General features: G+C 51.5%; 1 protein-coding gene and 1 long non-coding RNA gene across 4 annotated transcripts in view; one reads left to right on the top strand and one right to left on the bottom strand.

Annotated features, from left to right (window-relative positions):
• Positions 1-2,259: 2,259 nt before the first annotated feature.
• Positions 2,260-21,081, top strand: part of LOC140912355 (integrin alpha-D) — a 33,193-nt gene continuing 14,371 nt past the window's right edge. The window contains exons 1-8 of one of the 3 annotated variants that reach the window (XM_073346615.2): positions 2,260-2,453; positions 6,067-6,186; positions 17,941-18,051; positions 18,309-18,423; positions 18,982-19,046; positions 19,897-20,011; positions 20,167-20,297; positions 20,666-20,811. In XM_073346615.2, the coding sequence (XP_073202716.2) occupies positions 6,133-6,186; positions 17,941-18,051; positions 18,309-18,423; positions 18,982-19,046; positions 19,897-20,011; positions 20,167-20,297; positions 20,666-20,811 (737 nt within the window). In that variant the 5' untranslated portion in view covers positions 2,260-2,453; positions 6,067-6,132. Of the gene's footprint in view, positions 2,454-6,066; positions 6,187-17,898; positions 18,052-18,308; positions 18,424-18,573; positions 18,678-18,981; positions 19,047-19,896; positions 20,012-20,166; positions 20,298-20,665; positions 20,812-21,081 lie in introns of those variants that run through there. The other 2 variants (XM_073346614.2, XM_073346616.2) reach the window with 2 other exon arrangements.
• Positions 9,105-19,215, bottom strand: LOC140912360 (uncharacterized). The gene is made up of 3 exons (XR_012159276.1): positions 18,954-19,215; positions 14,453-14,594; positions 9,105-10,159 (listed from the first exon to the last, which is right to left on the bottom strand). It is a non-coding gene; the product is annotated as an uncharacterized LOC140912360 (long non-coding RNA).

The raw sequence follows: 21,081 nt of genomic DNA on the forward strand, positions 1-21,081 counted from the left end.
TATTAGATGCCTGGAGCACAGCATAGAAGCTCCGTGGTTAGCACAGGGAGCAGAAAGTTACAGCACGGTCCATCTTGATGAGCACAGAGCTCTCTGACCCCTCTTTTGTCCCAGTTCAGGAGACCCTCCTGCTTCCGGCAGCCCACACTTAACAACTCCCCGCCGGGTCTCTCCTCAATCCTTTGTTTAGCCCTCAGTCTCCAGAGCCGGCTGCCCCCTCCTTCTGCAGTGAGTCTGCGCCCCAGCGCCCAGCACAAAAAGACCCTGGAGACTGTTGTGCTCTCTCCCCACAGGGCCGGGTGGGCACATTGGCTGGATGCCAAGTGTAGGCCAGGCAGATCTCCTTGAGGGGACACGGAGGCAGGGCTGATTGGCAAAGGGTTGGGTGGGTGTGACTGGGGGCAGCTCTCCTTGGCGTTGCCAGAGCTGGGCACACACAGAGAGATTAATTCCCTGCGCTACCTACTGGCACATGCGAAACATGCAACCTTCATGATATTCTTTTCAATGAAAACAAATCTCCACATGTTCGGTGTTTAAATCTGGTGATTTGTGGGGTACAGATCCTAGCTTTTAACAAGAACGACCTTATGTTTCTGTAAAAAGCAGACCCTTTGATGTGGACAGTGACAGGTTTTTTTCCCAGGCAGCTAAAACAAATAAAATACATTTCACGACAGCTGAGGCCAGAAGGGGCCATGCAGACCATCCAGCGAGACCTTCTGCAGAGCACAGGCAGTTTAGTGAGACCCCTTCCTGTGATTCGGGGGGCAGAAGGTCCCTGTGAATAAGGGTGGGGGGCATAGGATGGGGAGTAAGGAGAGCTACAGAGATTGGGGTGGGGGGCAGCCATTTCCAGGCTGGGAAGAGGCATCATAACAGGTCCCAGCTGGCTGGAGCCCGGTGTTCCCCTCTCCCCACACCGAGCCCACTGACCGAGTAACTGTGGCTCTAACCAGAATGAGCTGGGGTGCCTCCCTTGGATCCATGCCACTCCCCTCGGGGCCTGTGCCCCATCTTTTTAACCAGTGATATTGACGGACGGATCCATCCGTTTTCCACCGTGTCGCCCTCTAGTGGCTGTGGTTCCCTGAGAGAGGCTAAAAGGCAGCTGAAAAGAGCTTTTCCGTTAGCTCAGCAAGCAGGAGGCTGCGTGAAAGCCCACACTCCCACTCCTGGTTCCCCCGGGTAGGCACACAGTTTAGCTCAGCTGGGAGAGGCTTGTGTGTCTTGGGTGTCTGAGGGTGGTCCTCAGCCTCGCTCCCACATGGGTCTGTCGAAAATTCAGCTCAGCTGGGAGAATGTTTAGTGCTGATCAACCAAGATTCCCCCCATTCATCTGACTGTAAGGTCTGGCTTCCCTCCTGTGCTGGGTGCTGCACGCACACAGCGTGAGAGACATTGCCGGGCACAAGACAGCGAAAGGGGAAACTGAGGCACAGAGCGTGGGCGTGATTTTCCCAAGGTCATGCAGCAGGAACCCGAAATAGAATGCAGGTCTTGGGAATCCCAGTCCGTTGGTCCACATGCGGCTAGAGGGGCTGGGACAAAGACCCCAGACAGATTAGAACTGCAGATGGGCAGCACAGAGCCTGAACAGACATAAATGCAGTCGATGCTTATAACTGGGCCGAATTTAGGTGGATTTTCACGGGAATGGCAAAAGCCACAAGGGCCACCTCACCTCCCTTTCTCCAAGCCCCTGCTCCAAAGCGTGGGGGCGTTAGCGCTTTTCAATCAACCAGCTGTATGTTTATTATTTTTTGACATGGACTAAACAGCGTAAGAACAGAAGAACCGCCAGACTGGGTCAGACCCATGGTGCCTCTCGCCCAGTGTCCTGTCTTCCAGCAGTGGCCAATGCCAGATTCTTCAGAGGGAATGAACAGAACAGGGCAATTATCAAGTGATCCATCCCCCGTCGTCCAGTCCCAGCGTCGGGCAGTCAGAGGCTAAGGGACACCCAGAGCATGGGGCTGCATCCTTGACCATCTTGGCTAATAGCCATGGATGGACTTATCCTCCATAGAATCATAATGTAGCAAGGGGGCATGGCTTCCCTCCAAGACTGACAGGGAGGAACCACCATCTTCTCCTGAGTGAGCAGAGCCAGGAAGGCCACCCCCGCCCTGCCGGAAGCATGGGGGTGGGGCAAGAAGTACAAAAGTCAGGCCCTGCAGCTCATTTGGGCTGGAGCTCCTGAGGGAGACAGATACTTCTCCCCCGCGGCTGTCGGAGGTCACTGAGGAGGATCTCTGTTGCACTGAGGACTCGCCCGAGCTTCCAGAGCTGCCAGCCACTCCAGACACCAAGGAGCTGCTGGGACTACTGTTGGCTGGATATCCCAGTGAAATGGAGGATGGCCCCGGGATCCAAGTACACCCCAAGGGGAAGGGAGGAAGTAGCCCAGCAACAGCTGACTGTAGTCCAGCTGCGTTGCTGCCTGATCCCAGGTCAGCGTATTGTGGCTGGATTCCCTACTGACCCCATAGTGGAACACTCCCCCACTGTCAGGGCCCAGGGCTGGGACCCGGTGGAGTAGGGTGGGCCCAAGTCCCCGTAACCCCCTGCTGGCAATCCTACCCCTGGGGTGGCTGCCTGCCCACCTTAAGCCAGGAGGCCTGCATTTATCTGCTGCCTGCCAGAGTCAAGACGTCAAAACTCCTAGACTGATTACTGCTCTGCCCTGCCTGAGGGCCAGAGACCTTAGACATTTTGGTGCCCTGCCTTGCCCGGGGGCCTGGGCTCCCAGATTATTGACTGCTCTGTCCTGCTTGAGGGCCAGAGCCCTAGACTGTTTGGGGCTCCCCCTGCCTGAGGGATTGAGTCCCAGAGACTGATTACTGCCCAGCCCAGCTCAGAGGGCTTGAGTGCCAGAGAAAGCTAATTTCTCCTTTTTCACACTGCCTTTCTAGCAACGGGACAGTGAGGGGGGCCTTTCTCCAAGACTGGCAGGGAGAAACAGCCATGGACTCTTACACATCATGGAATCATAGGACTGGAAGGGACCTCGAGAGTTCATCTAGTCTAGGCCCCTGCACTCAAGGCAGGATTAAGTATTACCTAGACCATCCCTGACAGGTGTTTGTCCAACCTGCTCTTAAAAATCCCCAGTGATGGAGATTCCACAACCTCCCTAGGCAATTTATTCCAGTGCTTAACTATCCTGACAGGAAGTTTTTCCTAATGTCCAACCAAAACAGCCCTTGCTGCAATTTAAGCCCATTGCTTCTTGTCCTGTCCTCAGAGGTTAAGAAGAACAGTTTTTCTCCCTCCTCCTTGTAACAACCGTTTATGTACTTGAAAACTGTTAGCATGTCCCCTCTGTCTTCTCTTTTCCAGACTAAACAAACCCATTTTTTTTCAATCTTCCCTGATAGGTCATGTTCTCTAGACCTTTAATAATTTTTGTTGCTCTTCTCTGGACTTTCTCCAATTTGTCCACATCTTTTCTGAAATGTGGTGCCCAGAACTGAACACAATACTCCATCTGAGGCCCAATCTGCACAGAGTACAGTGGAAGAATTACTTCTTGTGTCTTGCTTACAACACTCCTGCTAATATAACCAAGAATGATGTTCATATTTTTTGCAAAAGTATTACGCAATTGACTTATATTTATCTTGTGATCCACTATGACCCCCAGATCCCTTTCTGTAGTACTCCTTCCAAGGCAGTAATTTCCCAATTTGTATGCGTACAACTGATTGTTCCTTCTTAAGTGGAGTAATTTGCATAAGTCCTTACTGAATTTCGTCCTATTTACTTTAGACCATTTCTTCCATTTGTGGAGATAATTTTGAATTTTAATCCTATCCTCCAAAGCACTTGCAACCCCTCCCAGCTTGGTATCATCCGCAAGCTTTATAAATGTACTCTGTATGCCATTATCTAAATCACTGATGAAGATATTGAACAGAACCAGACCCAGAACTGATCCCTGCGGGACCCCACTCATTATTCCCTTCCAGCATGACTGTGAACCACTGATAACTACACTCTGGGAACTGTTTTCCAACCAGTTTTTCACCCACCTTATAGTTGTTCCATCTAGGCTGTATATCCCTAGTTTGTTTATGAGAAGGTAATGTGAGACAATATCAAAAGCCTTACTAAAGTCAAGATATACCACATCTACTTCTTCCCCACTATCCACAAGGCTTGTTACCCTGTCAAAGGAAGCTATCAGGTTTGTTTGACATGATCTGTTCTTGACAAATCCATGCTGACTGTTACTTATCACCTTATTATCTTCTAGGTGTCTGCAAATTGATTTTTTAATTATTTGCTCCATTATCTTTCTGGGTACTGAAGTTAAGATGACTGGTCTGTAATTCCCAGGGTTGTGCTTATTTCCCTTTTTTATAGATTGGCACTACATTTGCCCTTTTCCAGTCCATGAACTTATCTAATTATTTTCTGAATCCAGTTATACTTTTGAGCTTCACAACATCCCCTGGCAAGGAGTTCCACAGTTTGACTGTGTGTTTTGCGAAGAAATACTTCCTTATGTTTATTTTAAACCTGCTGCCTTTTCATTTCATCAGCTGACCCCTGGCTCTTGTGTTATGTGAAGGAGTAAATAACACTTCCCCATTCACTTTCTCTACACCATTCATGATTTTATAGACCTTGATCATATCCCCCCTTCATTGTTTCTTTTCTAAGCTGAATAGTCCCAGTCTTTTAAAACTCTCCTCAGATGGAAGCTGTTCCATCCCCCTAATAATTTTTGTTGCCCTTCTCTATATCTTTTCCAATTCTAACGTATCTTTTTTGAAATGAGGTGACCAGAACTGCATGCAATGTTCAAGGTGCCGGTTTACCATGTATTTATATCATGATATTATGATATTTTCTTTCTTATTATCGCTCTCTTTCTGAATGGTTCCTAACATTCTGTTAGCCTTTTTGACTACCACTGCACATTGAGCGGATGTTCTCAGAAAATTTTCCACGATGACATCAAGATCTTTCTTGGGTGGTGATAGCTAATTTAGATCTCATCATTTTGTATGCACAGCTGGGATTATGTTTTCTATTGTGCATTACTTTGCACTTATCTACATTAAATTTCATCTGCCATTTTGTTGTCCAATCACACAGTTTAGTGAGATCCTGTGACACTTTGTACCTCATAGCAGCACCCCCCTGCACATTCATCAGTGTCATATAATTAGGATATGTTTCCTACAAAGGATGCCTTGTCAGGTATCATTTTAAAAGTTTTGATCTGTTGAACATTAATATCCTGTTGGATTGTATGTGCTATTATTGTATGGAAAGTTATGAAGTTTTGACTACGCATGTGTTGCTAAAATATATTGTGAGGTTGGGAACACCCACAACCAGAGTAGCCAAACATGCTGATGGCCAGGAAATACCTTGTGTGGGAAGATACAGGTACAGCGATTTCTGTGGTTAAGCAGAGTATAATTCAAGAAGGTGACATATTGCCAGGACGGATGGAAGAGCTTTTATTAGCAGGAGGTTTCAGGTTTCTCTTTTTCCTTTGGCCAAATTACACATAGAAACGGAGGGTTTAGAAAATTAATTGAAGGTGGGGGTAGCTGAAGATAACCCCATTAATTGGAGAAGCCGAAAGGTTAACCATGGTGCACAGATACAAAAAGATGTTTTCTAGAAACTCAGAGGAGGCCTGCTTGCTAGATCACAAGACAGATCCACAAAGTGTTAAAATGTACACCTAACTTTGCAAAAGCACCTGTGGGAAACAATGTTTAGCAACACTTGGGAGCTATGTGGTCAAAACCTGAAGAGCACCTTCAGGTTTGGGGGAGGAATAATGGAAAGACAGCTTCATAATTTGCACAGGGGCAACGGCACTTGCTGCAAGAAAAGATAATATAGACAGCAGTGAGGAGGGTCATGATTAGTAGGAGGCCTTTTAGGATTTGATGTCCGAGCGAGCCCAAGCGTCTTGTAAGCCAGGACCACAAATCCCAATCTGAAATTGTCTTCTCCTCTGCTATGCCATGGAACAGTTTTACCTTCTGTTGGATGGTATGTATATCACTTACTACCTGTTGGCTTTTATCCATGTAGGTACAGCAGGTGGAGTTCACCAAGACACAGACACCTCCCTGACTGGCCAGGAGTAGATCTAAGGCCATGGGATTCTGCAGGGAAATTCAGGAAATGCTACGGATTTCAGTCTGCAAATTGGTAATAGCATCCACTGTCGCATTCCCCATTAGTTCCATAGTGGCAGAAATGTTGACAACGGCCTTTTCCAATTCACTGACTCCCAGCCAAGGGATTAGCACCCTGATATCTTGGTGGAATTTAGTAGGGTGTAGGATCAAGGGGTTAGGGGAACTGCGCCTTACCCGGTGTAGGCCCAGGTTGTGGGTTTGAGTGTGGTAAAGGTGGTCCCTTTTTCAAACCCTGGAAAAAGGTACCTGAGGGTGTACATCCCTTTCCAGTCCCAGGGCAGAGTTTTGTATGCCCACTTCCCGCAGAGCCAAAACAGACCATGAATGAGCTTGGTCCCTTCATTACACTTAGAACGGAAGGAATCGGTCATGTTCTGACCTGTTTTGTTATGCCTACACCATTTGGATAAAAATAAAAGATAGGAGGGGGCAGAGGTCAAAGCCAGGGTGGAGTTTGGGGTGCAAGCTGGGGTATTTTGGGGAAAGAATACTCCCAAGTCTTGCATAGTCCACTTTCCCGGGAAACATAATCCAGCCTCCACTTACTGTTATTATGTGCAGAGCAGTTGGAGGCCGTAACATTGTTCCCTAGTAGTTGGCTGTGATTGCTGTTAGGGAAATAGGTAAGCGTATGTTGACAGTGTGGGTATGATTCTACATAATGTCCCTTTGAAGTATCTGCATAGATAAAATTAGAGCAGAGTGGGGCAAAAAGCCAGGGGCAATAACTTATGCGTTTAATGAATAGTAGGGACCCGGGGGCCCTTTTTCCCTGATCCTTTTCTTGTATAGACATGTAACCAGCTTGTTCGGTCATTCCCCATTCAGATATATCTGCAGGCAGCCCTACCACTGGGATTCCCTGTGCCTGGTGTTCTGGCATATGTGAACAGATCCAGCAATTTGTTAGATTGGCAGCCCGAGCCACTTGTTGGCTGAGATTGAGGTAGAGGTTTTTATCCCAGCCTCCTTGTAAACCTTTTGTTCCTCCCCGGACAGATAGGGCAACTTCTATTCTTACCTGGGGGTCTTAGGGGAGGGGTGGCAGGGGTGTTAGCGATGTCGTGTGCCCAAAAGAACATAATGGTGTCACGCAAGTTTAGCAATCACAGCAATAAGATGGTTACACATATGAACCAGATAGACGGCATAAGCCACTTGTGCACTATGGCCCATTCTTTCATTCTGGCAGCTGGCTCAGTCATGGTCGAAAGGAGCCAGTGGGTGCTAAGTTGACCACTGGGCTTGGAAGGCATTATTATGGCCTTATGTTCCCTGTGCTCCTTTACCAGCGGGCCAGATTTTCAACTGGCTGTGAAGGCAGTTCACGGGAGGTTAAAGGTTAATTGTTTGAGAACCGAGGACCTTGCTGTTGGAAGCGAGGTGCTATTTCTTCCTCCATAGGCAATGCCGAGGCTCCTCTGGGCAGTGTTCTGAGGTTGGGCTCTCGGTTGCCGGCCGAGGGTTTGCAGTGTCTGGGCCCAAAGGAGGGGAAGTTTTCTTGCAGTCGGAGGCGTGGATCCAACTGGTGAGTCCCTGGCATTTGACCGCAGTATGGGTGGTCAGCAGGACCTGGTAGGGACCCTTCCGGTGAGGATCCAGGGAAGTTTTTCTTTGGTGCACCTTAACGTGGACCCAGTCTCCAGGCTGTAATGGGTGGCACCAGGACCGTCCTTCAGCATACGCAGCTGCATAGCGCACCATGAAATTTGGGGCACCAAATTGCCCCAAATTTCATGGTGCCGTAGACAGCTGCGTGCTGCATAGGCAGCAGCACCAGCCCCGGCGACCAGCCCTATCCCTCGGTCAGTCCCACGACCCAGGCTGCGCTCACTGCAAGGGGAAGGGCCGTCCCTAGAGGGGTGTGGGGCCCCGCACAACTCCCTCCGACCCACCTCTTACCTTTCCCCCTGCTCCACCCCGGCCCGCACCCATTCCACCTCTTCCCCCAGCAACCCCGCACTCACCGACAGCGGCAGGAAGCGGAGCAACCTGGCCCCAGCCTGCTCCACTCCACCAGCTCCCAGCCGCAGCGCTCCACTTCCCGCCACCCGTGAGTGTGGGGAGGTTGGGGAATGGACGCCCGCCGCACTCACCAGCGGCAGGAAGCGGAGCGCCGTGGCTGGGAGCTGGCAGAGTAGAGCTGGCTGAGGCTTCCGCTTCCCGCTGCTGCTGGTGTGTGTGTGTGTGTGTGGGGGGGATCCCTTCCCCCAAGCCCCCCTCCCCCAAGCGACATAGCTGGGGCCAGGGCAAGGGAAGCAGAGTGGGCTGCTCCCGGCCCCCCGCTAATCCCCTGGGCCACTCTGGGCCTGTGGGGCCCCCAAAAGTGCCCCCCAGCTCCTGCCTCCAAGACCCTGGGGTGGGGGAAGCCTGGGGCCCCAAACAGACCGCCTGTGGGGGGGCTGCCTAGGGCACCCAAATGGCTAGGGACGGCCCTGGGTGGCACGGAATGTCAGCCGGTTCTGGTAGGGCCTGTGTGCCTGTGAGTGAATAGACCTGACACAATGAATTAGCTTCCTACAGTATGCCAGTACAGTATCGTCGTTTAGCTGCAGGTCCAGCTGATGAGAGAATGCGGGAGGGGTTACTGGCATTCTCATGGGTCGGGCCATGAGGATTTAATGTGGGGACAGGCCATGTTTACGCATGGGTGTGCTCCTCATGTGCATGAGGGCAAGGGGTAAGGCATCGGGCCATTTCAGGTTGATTTCAGCATAGATCTTGGAGATTTTGTTTTTCAGGTCACCGTTTTTGTGCTCGACTGCCCCCGCACTTTGGGGGTGATGGGCACAATGAAAACACTGGGTAATGTTCAGGGCCTTACAAATGTTTTGCATAACTTGGCCTGTAAAGTGAATGCCCCGATCACTATTAGTAAAGACAGGTAAACCAAACCGAGGGATAAAGTCTTTTTAACAGTCTTTTGGCCACAGTGATGGCATCAGCCTTGGCACACGGCTAGGCCTCAATCCATCTGGAATACATGCAAACGCAAACAAGGACATATTCATAAGAACAACATTTCAGCATATGGATGAAATCAATCTGGATATTGACAAAAGGACTCCACGGTGTAGGGTGTGCAGCTGGTTTTGTTTTTATCAGCCTGCCACTGTTGTGGGCTAGGCAGATGAGGCAGGTATTACAGTATTGCCATGCTGTACTGGAAAAATTGGGGGCAAACCCAGGTTGTAGTCATCCCCCAGTCATCCCCCCTTTGCCCAGTGTGCCTGGCCATGGGACACGCGGGCAAGGTAGGGGAGCAGAGCCTTGGGCACCACCAAGCAGCCATCTGGGGAGTGCCACAAGGCATCTGGATGCAATGAGCATCCGGCCCACCCCTGCCCGTCCCTCTCCTGGTCTGGGGCAGAATTTTGCACGAGAGCTAAGTCCCGGAGGGAGTCAGGTACAAGGGGGGCTGGAGCACTGAGGAAAATAAAGTCAAAGGGGAGCTGGAGACCCGGAAATGGCTGCCTGCTTGGCAGCAGGGTCTGCCAAGGCATTTCCTTTGGTAACATCATTGTAGGGTTTCTGGTGCGCAACACATTTTACGATTGCCACAGCGGAAGGACGTTGGAGGGCAGAGAGAAGAGCATCAACAAAAGGCCCATTACTGATTTTGTTTCCTCCCGATGTGAGGAACCCCCCATATTTCCAGAGCTGTCCATAGTCATGGACCACTCCAAAAGCATATTGGGAATCGTATCCGGTAACAGATTTTCCCTTGGCCAGGGTGCAGGCCCGAATAAGGGTGACAGGTTCTGCAACCTGAGCCGAGCATGCTTCGGGGAGGGAGTGGGTTTCAACTGTTTTATATTGAGAATGTACAGCATAGCTGGCCACAAGCTGGCCGGAAGGATTCCTGAGGCAGCACTTGTCTACATAGAACAGCAGATTTGGATTCTGGAGCAGGGTATCCTTTAGGTCAACCCTAGGACAAGTAAGTTGGGTGGTCACAGTGAAGCAATCATGGGGTTCGCCATCTGTTGAAGTAGGGAGAAGAGAAGCCAGGTTGAGGACAGAACAACGGGTGAGAATTACATTTGAGGCATTTAACAGCAGCATTTCATATTTTGTTAGTCTTGAGTTGTAAAGTTGTTGGGTTTTGCTTTTTGTGAGTAATGCAGTTACAGCATGGGGGACAGCAACACACAAGGGGGATCCCAGGACGAGAGTGACAGAAGTTTCTACAAGGGAAGCCGCAGCTGCCACAGCACGGAGGCAGGGAGGGAGTCCAGCTGCCACGGGGTCGAGAGGTGAACTATAGTATGCAATGCGCCACAGCTTATCACCATGCGTCTGGGTAAGGACTCCCAAAGCAATGCCGTCCCGCTCATGACAAAAAGTGTAAAGGGTTTCTGGTTGTCTGGCAAGCCCAATGCAGGGCCCTGGTAAGGGCCTGTTTAATCTGTGGGAAAGCCTCTGTTGCCTCCGGGGACCATGGAAGTGGTTTGAGAACTTTATCAAGGGTTAACTGCTGCAGGGGCTTGACAATAGCTGCATACCTAAGGATCCACTGGCGACATTAGCTGGCCATGCCCAGGAAGCCATGCATTTGCTTCCTGGTAGTCAGTGTGGAGACCTGGAGAAAGGCCTGTATCCTTGGAGAGGATAGATGTCATTCTCCAGCTGAAATACCATGTCCTAGATAGTGGACCCTTGGTAGATAGAGCTGAAGTTTGGATTTAGATGCTTTGTGGCCCTTGTAGGCTAAAGCCTGTAACAGAACAAGGGAATCGGTCAGGGAAGCATCTAAAGAAGATCATGCCAGAAGCAGGTCATCCACATACTGGACCAGGGTGGAGCTGATAGGGAATTCGATATTGTCCAGGTCCTTTTTAAGGAGCTGGGAGAACAGAGTGGGAGACTCGGTGTAACCTTGGGGCAGTGTAGTCCAGGTGTATTGAAGGCCTTGATAGGTAAAAGCAAACAAAAATTGGCTATCGGTGTGGATGTGGATGGGGATGGAGAAAAAAGCCGAACACAAGTTGACCACAGTGAAATAGGTGGCAGACGAGGGAATATGAGATAGGATAGTAGCAGGATTTGGCACGACAGGGGAGGTAGGGAGGACAGTGGCGTTAATGGCGTGGAGATCCTGGACAAAATGCCAGGTTTGTTTGCCAGGTTTCTTGACGCGCAGGATGGGGGTATTGCACTGGCTGAATGTATGGACAACAACGCCCTGTTGGATCAAGGATGCAATTACTGGTCGGATCCCTACTTCAGCCTGTCTAGAAAGAGGATATTGCTGAACCCTGGGAAGTGGCTTTGCTGGGTTTAAATGAATTTTAACAGGTTGGGCAGTAGCAATGCACCCAACCTCCTTGGCATGATCCGGCCACAAGGAGGGAGGAACATTAGCCAGCAGTTCCTGCTGCAGTAAGGAAGGTCCGGGGTCAAGTACCTCCTCTGGAACATTGGTTTGTAAGACTGCCAGAACCTCATTGTGGTTGGGATTGGGAATGTCTAAGTATACTCCATCAGGGGTACAATAGATTTTACAGCCTAATTTACACAGCAAATCCATTCCCAGAAGATTAACAGGTGAACACGGGATGAGGAGGAAGGCGTGTTGATCAGACAGAGGATCAATGGAGATAGTGAGGGGTGCAGCTATGGGATGAGGAATAGGGAGTATTACTCATACTTACAACACTCACTATTTGAGAAGTAATGGGGCAGAGGGAAAATCACCGGCGCAAAGGGTGGATCACGATGCGCCAGTGTCTACCAACCAAGAAGTAGGCATACCATTGATAATACAAGTCACATATGGGCCAGACTGGTCCAAGGGGACGAGCGAAGCAATGATGCCACTAATCTCCTGGCAATACTAATATTACCGGGGAGTCACGGGAGGTAGGGGATGGATACTCTAGATTGGGACCTGAGGGCAAGCTGGTTGACCAGGGCAGAAGGGACATTCACTTTTCCAGTGCCCCCTATGCTTGCAATAATAACAAGCACCATTGGGTGGGCTCCGGGAAGGTGAATGGTGGTGCCCTTGGTTAGACTTTCCCCCTTTTCTGCTGAATGGACGATTCTTCTGAGGCCCCTGAAAGTTCTGAATTTGGAGGGTCAACAATTTATGCTGGGTTTCATCCTTTTTCTTTTCTGATTGGCGATAAAAATGGTGGGCAGCCACCAAGATGTCATCGAGAGGTTTTGTTTCCCATCCTATAATGCCTAATTTTAATTGGGCTTCTAATTTGGGAAAGAGTCCCTGAACAAAGGCTGCCACTATGGCTTGGTTAACGCCTTGGTCCACATTATTTTTGCCGGAATGTCTTTCAAAGACCTGCTGAAGGCGCTGCAAATAGTCAGCAGGGTCTTCTCCTTTAGTTTGTTTACAAATGTTAATTTTTGTCCAGTCCGCCCTTTGGGGGCAGCCCGAGAGGACTGCCTCCACCAGTTTTAGCCTATGTTCTCTCAAGGAGGCCATTTGTTCCGGGTTTTGGTGGCCAGGGTCAGTGCTAGGCCAGCTGGCCGCCGCGTGAAGCGAATTAATGTCTCCTTGGGCCGGACACCCCGGAGGAGTTGATTTAGATCTGCCCAAGTGGGGTTATAACAATTTATAATAGTTTTTAGCTCTTCCTGAAAATTTATAGGGTCTTCCCTAATTTTTGGAAAATTACTGGTGATGGTATACAAATCCGAGGGAGACCAAGGTGCATGCACAGTCACCAAGGCCCCACCTTCTTCACCTATACCGGGGAGTTGGCGTAAGGGCATGTTAAGATTCGATGTAGATGGGTGGGTTTGGCTACGTAGAATCCTTCGACCACCTGGTTCAATAAGGTCACCAAGAACACCTCCTATGTGAGACACCTCAGTAATTAGTTGACAAACTGTGTTTAGGAGGGAGGCCGTCAAAGTCTCTGGGGACCGTTGGTTGTTCGGGGAATCAATAAGTGATGAAGGGGAAGCCTCTGGGGATGGGCTGTCAAAGGAGTACTCTGGCGTGTGCTGGGAGCTATTTGCAGGGGAGTTGGGGTTAAAGGAGGGTGTCACTGATCCTTTACTTTGTTACCCCAGACCAGGATTTCCTGACATATATGGCAGTGGGGCAACAGGAGGTTGTCTTGTTTCCAGAAACAGATCGATAAGATCATCCGATGGACCCGACAGGGTAGGGGCAGATGGGGAGGTTCTCGGGAGGGAGATATAGAGAGGGATTTGCTGGCCAGCAGGTGTCTGGGATAGGGTTTGGGATACTGTTAATTTTTCATTTGCCTTTTGCAATTGGGTCTTAAGGTGTTCTTGGGAATTTTTAAGTTTCTCATTGAGTCCTTAAGACTCCTTACCTGAGATTCTCGGTGCCGTTTTTCCATTTCCCCATACCAACTAAAATATGCATTAAATTGACCTTGGCCCACCTTATAAGTCAACAGCATGCGCCTAAGATGTACTACTTTATCAAGGTCAAAATTCCCCTCTAAGGGAAATTGTAAGTCCAGATTATCCCTGATATATCAATTCCATTTCTCCAGACACTTGCAAGTGCTAGGACCGTAATTCTTGTACATATAAAATGCAGGCATGCCTTTTGGCGGGATGGGGATCGTTTTTGACCCACCGCCTCCCATTCCTTCCTCTTTCGGGTCTTTCACACAGGGTGGACTTACAGGAAAGGTTTATGCTCAGGGTGTTCACAACTCTCTTTCAGGAGGTCAGACCAGTCAACGGTCCATCAGACCACCCTTAGGCGGTAAAGGGGGAAACAGAGGAAAGAAGTTGAGGAAAACACACTCATACAAGGAAGATTCACAGAGGATGTCAACGACCCTCTCACAACCCCCTTCAGCAAAGAACATCAGCTAGTGCCTCATATTACGTCAGGCGAGATGTAGGCAATGGCCAAAAGAATTAGGGTCATAGGATGTCCAAGGACGTAAAAATAGAGACAAGCATTCCTTGCCTCAGACGGGGCCCATCTTGCTGGTCAAGCCATGCAGAAACGGCCCATCTTGGCCAGGGCTTTTACCACCCTTCTCCATTGGGGCCACAGAGCTTGCTTTAGAGTCACCTCTGGTCACGAGCCGCAGCTTCTCAGAGGACTCTGGGCATCTTTCTGTGACCCTTGCTTTCCCACTGGCACACACACAGAGAAACTAAGTCCTAGGCGGCCACCTTTGTGACTTTTCCGGCCTACCTGAAGGTGTCAGAGCTGTTTGACAATAAAGTTCAGATCCAGCATGCAACTTACCCAATTCCAGAGCCTACAGTCAGTTCTCCAACGAAAACCCAGTATAGAGATTTAAAAGGTCCCTTACCTTTCACATGGCTCCTTGGGTTTGGAGGGAAACGGCCTGCAGTCCTCTAGTCATGGATGATATAGGGTTGATCCCGGACGAGCCCCCCAAATTGTTGTGGAAAATGAGTCACACCATCTGTTTGGTTCAAACAGTCTGAGGCCTTTTATTGAATACAAGCATGCAGGGAGAGGGAGACAGAGATGGTCACACGCAGGTGCCACCCTAGTCTCTCTCACCCCTGCCCCTATAACACCAGTCTTATATAGGTCCAAATCCAAGCCACACGATGCCTTTCCTTATTAGTTTTTTTTTCACCACTCAAGCATTATTAATAAAGCCTTATAAGGAATAATTGAAAGACAGCTTCATAATTAGCACAGTGCTGACACACCTTGTTATTATCAAGATCTGTAGTTTGCTGTGGCAGCATTTTGACTACGGACTTTTGCAGGGTAGGGTTCATATAATGGACAGCTCGGGACTTTTCCGGAGGCCCCTTTGGTTCAATTTCTAGTTAGAAAATTGACCCATTATCTGGGTCAAATGCCACAGCCTAGCATACGTAAATGCTTTTAGCTTAAGCCAAGTCTAGCCATTGTATAGCTTAGCGTATCAACAAAGAATTATTGAATTGAGCCAGTTGCATCTCAGCACTGGGCGAGGGATCCCTGTATAAAAAGCCCCTGTGCCCCACCCCAGGGGCAGCTGCATTTCAGTGCTGGCTGGGGGATCCCTGGATAAATGCACAGCCTGGAAAGTGCTTTGTTCTTGTGCAGGTTGACAGGCATGAGGATATGAAAGATGGGCCCACAGAGCCTAATCCTCTTCCAAAAAAACTCAATCTGTGGTTTTACCACTTCCCTTTCTTCCATGCTGTGCTGACTTGGCTCTGGGGGCAGTGGGGTGCATGGCCCCCGGGCTGGGTTCCAGATTATAATAGGGGAAGTTTTAAACCAGGATGACTCACTAATTTCTGAACTCTGCGTTTTCCTATTTCTACATCTCTCTCTCTCTCTGGCCTTGTCTGAACTCCACCTTTTGCCTTAAAATTTCCACCTGTTGCTACCACCTCTGGGGTGCGGCATGAGGACTGTTTATACAGGGATCCTTGCCTGGCAATGAGATGCAGCCTTCTCTGGTGTGGGGTGTGGGGGCTGTTCATACAGGGATGTATCACCCAGAACTGAGATCTCCAGCTGTTCATAGGGATTCCATGCCTGGTACTGAAATGCAGCTACCTCTGAGGTGAGGCATGGCAGGAGCGGATGCTGGATCTAGTATAAACAGAGTTTATATCTGGTACCCCTTTTGTAGCAGCCTCATTTTCTCTCCCCATCAGTCTCTATCTCGCACCAGCTCTTGCTCGTTTCTTACAAACACCAAGAACTGGTCTCTATATTTAAACTTCTCTTTCCTCTGCCCTTGAGGAAGGCAGATCTGCTGCATGCATGAGGCCAGTTCCAAACCCAGGATGCCGCACATCCGCAGCATCGCGTTTGTGGTCATGACACTTCCCTCCTCTTTGTGCTCTCCGACCAAAGCTGTTTGTGGTGATAAAAGAAAACATAAGCAGCTCCCCGTCTCACACAAAGGGCAGCTGAGCCAGATGTGCAAAGAGCTCTGCAAAATGCATTTGAGCTAGAGAAAGGTCAGAGGGTTGCGAGAGCAAGTGGAGGCATGCATTAGCCTAGCTCCAGCGATTGATGACTAGAGCGGAGAGGGGACATAGTTTTGCAAAACTCACAAAAGTTGCATCCGTGGCCCTATGATCATCATGTCCGAACACCTCACAATGTCTACTATAGTTATCCTCACACTCCCACTGACCAAAATTATGCTGTCATTGAAAAAGTTCTATGTCATTGTCTGGGCTGTCAAGTGACTTAAACTCTATTTGTGTAACAAAAAAAAAAAATCACTTTATTAAGGGATCATGCTCCTCTGACATCTCAACACCTGGAAGACCGTCTGGCAGATAAAGACTTTGAACTAGGGAGATTGGTCCCAGGCTGGAAGGGAGTTCAGTCTGAATACTGAGAGCTGCCTGTAACATTCAGTGAGGTGAGAGTCTGATTCAAACTTTGCTTAGTCTTGTGGGGGAAATTACTGTTGACCTGACCCCTTCCCATTCTGCGGCACAATCTATGCACTATATGCAAGAGCAAGAGGCCTACGGGCCTGTATCCTGTAAGGGTGTCCCCACTCCGGGATGCTCTCTGCACTGGGTGCTTCCCTGACCCCCTGATCATTACATACAGTTCAAAGCAAGTACAGTTTATTAAACAGCAATCAATTAAACAGCAACCAATTAAAAAAAATAAGGAGAAAATGGGAAAAGTTAAAGGAAAACCTGTCACCCCGCTCCGGGGCATGGGGACACCACAACCAGCGTCTCTGGAAGGTAGGGGAAGTTCACAGTCTGTTCCTCACAAGTCCCAGGCCTCCTGCCCAGGCCCTGGCTGTGCTACAGGGATGCCGTGGGTCGGACACTTGTGCTGTCAGTGGCCACACGCCCTCAGGCTCTAGGTGGCAGGACCCTTCTGCCCAGCGTCGCCCCTGCCCCATCGCGGTTATGATCCCCCTCCAAGTCTGGCCTGCAGGGCACCTTGCCTGGGGGGCATTTCCCTGCGCTGGACCGGCTGCCCAGGTTCTCTCTCCCCAGCTGCTCCCTGCACCTGGCTCCGAACTGCTCCAGCCCCAGCCCCACCGCTCTGCCTCAGCCCTGATGCTGCTGCTCTGCCTCCAGCTCCCTGGGCTGCGTCTCTGGCCCCTCGGCTCTGGCCCAGCTCTGCTCCCCAGATCAACTTGGGCCCCTGCTCTCGCTTTGGCTCAGCCCCACTCTGTCTGACCCAGGCAATTCCAGCTCACACAGAGGACGGGAGCCTCCTGACTCCCTGATTAACCTGGCCCCCCGTCAATAAGGCTGACCTGGAGCATTGGCCTCTGCCCGTTGTTCCTGGGGACTGTCAGTCTCAGGGTCCTGATTTCCCATCCACCCCTCCCCTTTCTCTTGGTACTGGGAGCTAGCCAACCAACCTCCCACTCCCCCCCCCCCGAGCTTTCATAAGGGGACAACAGTGGTTTACAAGTGATTACACTTGGTTTAGGAGCGGCATATGGGCCAAGTGAGGTGAGACCCTGCACTCAACTCACCCAGCGTGTGGGGGGCCAGGGGCCCGGCTGGATCAGGTGAGGGGCCGGCTGGGTGGAAAAACTTTGCCTACGTCAGCATCAAAGGGGTAACCTTCTAGCTGTCGCTCAGTGTACATGTATTCCTGGTCATGAATGACTTTCTCCTGCAGCCGAGCGCTTGGTGTAGGTGTGGGTCTGTCTTTCTCTCCCTGCGACTGTCTGGCTCAGTGCAGTTTGTACGTGGCCGTGTCTGTCAGTGTCGCCGGTGGCGTGTCTGTCTCACTCAGTTTAGCTGAGTCCTGTCCCCTCCCCAGGGCGGGTCTCTTTCTCCCTTTGCAAGGCACTGATATCAATTCTCTTTCCTCGGCACTCAGCTGCTTCCTCAACAGTGCCCTCAAACCTCCCAAGACACTGCTCCCAGCAGTCAGCCCACCTCCAGCTTCCCAGGATGCACCCCTTGCGGCTGCTCATTTACCTGGGCACAGGTGAGTTGCCAGCCGGTGTGGTGGGGAAAAGCTGGGGCCCTGCGTGCACCAGCTCATTGCCTAAACTTCGGGAAGGGGCATGGGAGCATCTGGGCTCTCAGGCCTCCTGGGTTCTGTCCCCAGCTCTGGGAGGGGAGGGGAGTTACAGCGGGGGGCTCGGAATCAGTCCCACAGCCAGGAGGGGCTGGCCCCTCAGCCCCCACCAGCGGCCCCTTCTCAATGGGGAAAGCTAATATGTGGCTGTTTAACCCCTGCAGTGCTGGCACCGAGCTGTGGATTCAGCGTGGACGTGGCGGGACCCATCACCTTCCAGGAGGCAGCCAGGGGGTTCGGGCAGAGCGTGGTGCAGTTCGGGAGTGCCGGAGCTGGGGGGTAAGGGCTGAACACAGGCTCAGAGCCCTCCAGTAACATGCCTCATATACACCCACGAGAGGTCCATCTGGCTGGGCTGCCCTGCCTGGGCCTCACCATCCAGGGGTGACGGGGCATCCCCTGAGCCCCCCTCTGCTCTCTCCCCCACAGCCTGCTTGTCGGGGCCCCGCTGCAGATGGGAGACGTGAATGAAATCGGCAAAGTCTACAAGTGCGACCCAGGCTCCAGACGCTGCCAGGAGATCCCCATCCAGAGTAGGGGCACCCTGTGCTGTGGGGTCCAGTGGGCTAGCATAGGGGGTCTGGGAGCTAGGACACCTGGGTTCCGTCCCCAGGTCAGGGAGGGGAGTAGGGTCTAGCTGGTTAGAGCAGGGGAGGCTGGGAATCAGGACTCCTGGGTTCTAATTTCTATGCAACACTTTGCCATCACTTCCCCCCAGTGTGTGTAGGGGGCGATGCACAAAGGAGAGGGGGTACGAAATGACTCAGAGATATGCAGGACTAAACATATCCAATGACAAGGTTTCTCACCCTGGTGTTGGCGTGTTTCTCCTCTCAGGGCCCCCCGATGCCGTGAACATGTCCCTCGGATTGTCTCTGGCTGCCCAGGGCTCCAATCTTCTGGTGGGTACCGCCCCTTGGGGTGGGGAAGCGGCTCGGTCTGTGGGTTGTGCCCAGGGGCTGGGTCAGTCTCTGCCCCTGTCCCCCAGAATTCCACGGGATTCTCCTCCCCCCAGCAATGGGAGCGGGATGACTGCGCACCCACCACGCTCCAGATGGGTCATGTTACCACAGGACTTGAGGGCCTGTGTGCTGCTGTCACCAGGAGGGGATGGGCTGATATCACAGGAGCGGGTGATCTTACCACAACAAGAGCTGATGTGACAGTGGTCACCGGATGACGTCACCGTCACCGGAACATGGCATTGTTACCATGGTGAGGGATGAATGACAATGCGTGTGTAGGCAGGTGCTAACCACTAGCATAGGTGGGCCATGGCCTTGTGCAGAAGATGGTAACAAGATAACAACGGGGTGAATACAGCCAGGGTGTGATGTTTGTCTGGGGGATGGTGGGACCCAGAACGGTGCACTGGAACAGCAGGGAGGAGGAGACCATCGCCATGAAGATAGTGACTGAGATGTCATGTTGTGAGGGAGGGGGGTGACCGGGTGACATCGCCATGGGGACAGTGGCTGTGCGATGACATTGTGAAGGATGGGGGTAACTGGGCGATGTCACTCTGGGGACAGTGACTGGGCACGGCCGTAGCAGGGAGCGTGGTAACTAGGTGATGTCCCCCTTCCCCTCTCTGGGAGGCAGGTGCTGGGTCCTGGAGTCCTGTTTGCCCCATGGGGATCCTTCCCCTGGTGGGGACTTTCCCTGCATATCCATGGGGGAAGCAGACTCCCCTCACCCCCAGTGCTCTCCTCAGGGAGTGCCCAGTGACCCCATCCCTCTCTCGTGCCCCAGGTTTGCGGCCCCACGGTGCACCGGGCCTGTGGGGAGAACATGTACATCAACGGCTACTGCTTCCTCCTGGACCAGAGCCTCCAGCAGCTCCAGCGCATCCCGGACACCCTGGCAGGTATGGGGCAGCCCCAGGGGCAGCCCCAAGGGGCCACCGATTGAGTGGGGGGACCGGGCAAAATGGGCCCTTTGATCTGGTCTAGCTCTTTCCACTGAGTTTTCTCCATGTTGGTGGAGTTGAGTTAGGACGTATTTCTTTCCCGTCCCTCTCAGAGTGCCCCAGGCGTGCCACAGACATAGCGCTCCTCGTCGACGGCTCGGGCAGCATCAAACCAGAAAACTTCAGAAAGATGCAGACTTTCATCTCTGAGATCATGAAGCGTTTCCGCAGCACCGATACCCAGGTAACGGGCAGAAGCTGAACCCTACTTACCCTGAGTACTGCCTGAGGGCGAACTCCCAGTCACGGCTGACCTCAGTGCCCCAGTGCGGCACTAGGGGGCGCTGTGCTGCAGGGAGCAGGGCTGGGGGCTCAGTAAGGGGCGCACTCCTCTCGCAGTCAGTGCTGACCCCAATGCCCCAGTGAGGCGCTAGGGGGCGCTGTGCTGCAGGGAGCAGCAATGGATTTTGCATCCAAAACCAGGAAAAAATTCCGGCAGAACCAGCGACATCCCGACTGCCTGCCCCAGCCGTTAACTGAGTCCGACTCCTGCTTTTCTTACCCTTCACCCTGGGGTTGTTTTTCTCTCTTCTTCCCTGCCTCCTCCTGCAGTTCGCCCTCATGCAGTACTCGCACAGATTTAGAGAGCACTTCGACTTCTTCCAGTACAGTAGGAGTCGCGACCCCGATGACCTTGTCAGGGCAGTCACACAGCTCACGGGAGCAACGCACACTGCCACTGCCATCCAGAAAGTGGTGTAGGTATTGCCCTGCTCCCCGTGCTGACTCCACAGGGAATGGGCAGCAAGGACCTGCAAGCTAAGGGATAGGGACTCAGGACTCCTGGGTTCTACCCCAGCTGTGAGAGGCGAGTGGGCACTAGTAGGTTAGAGTGGGGTGGGGATGCTGGGAGCCAGGACTCCGGGGTTCGATTGCCAGCTCTGAGCCTCTGTTGTGTTGTGACTTTAAGCAAGTCACAGCCCCTCCCGGTGTCTCAGTTTCCCCATCAGTAAAATGGGGACATGACA

The sequence above is a fragment of the Lepidochelys kempii genome, chromosome 6 (assembly GCF_965140285.1).
Source record: "Lepidochelys kempii isolate rLepKem1 chromosome 6, rLepKem1.hap1, whole genome shotgun sequence".
NCBI lineage: Eukaryota > Metazoa > Chordata > Testudines > Cheloniidae > Lepidochelys > Lepidochelys kempii.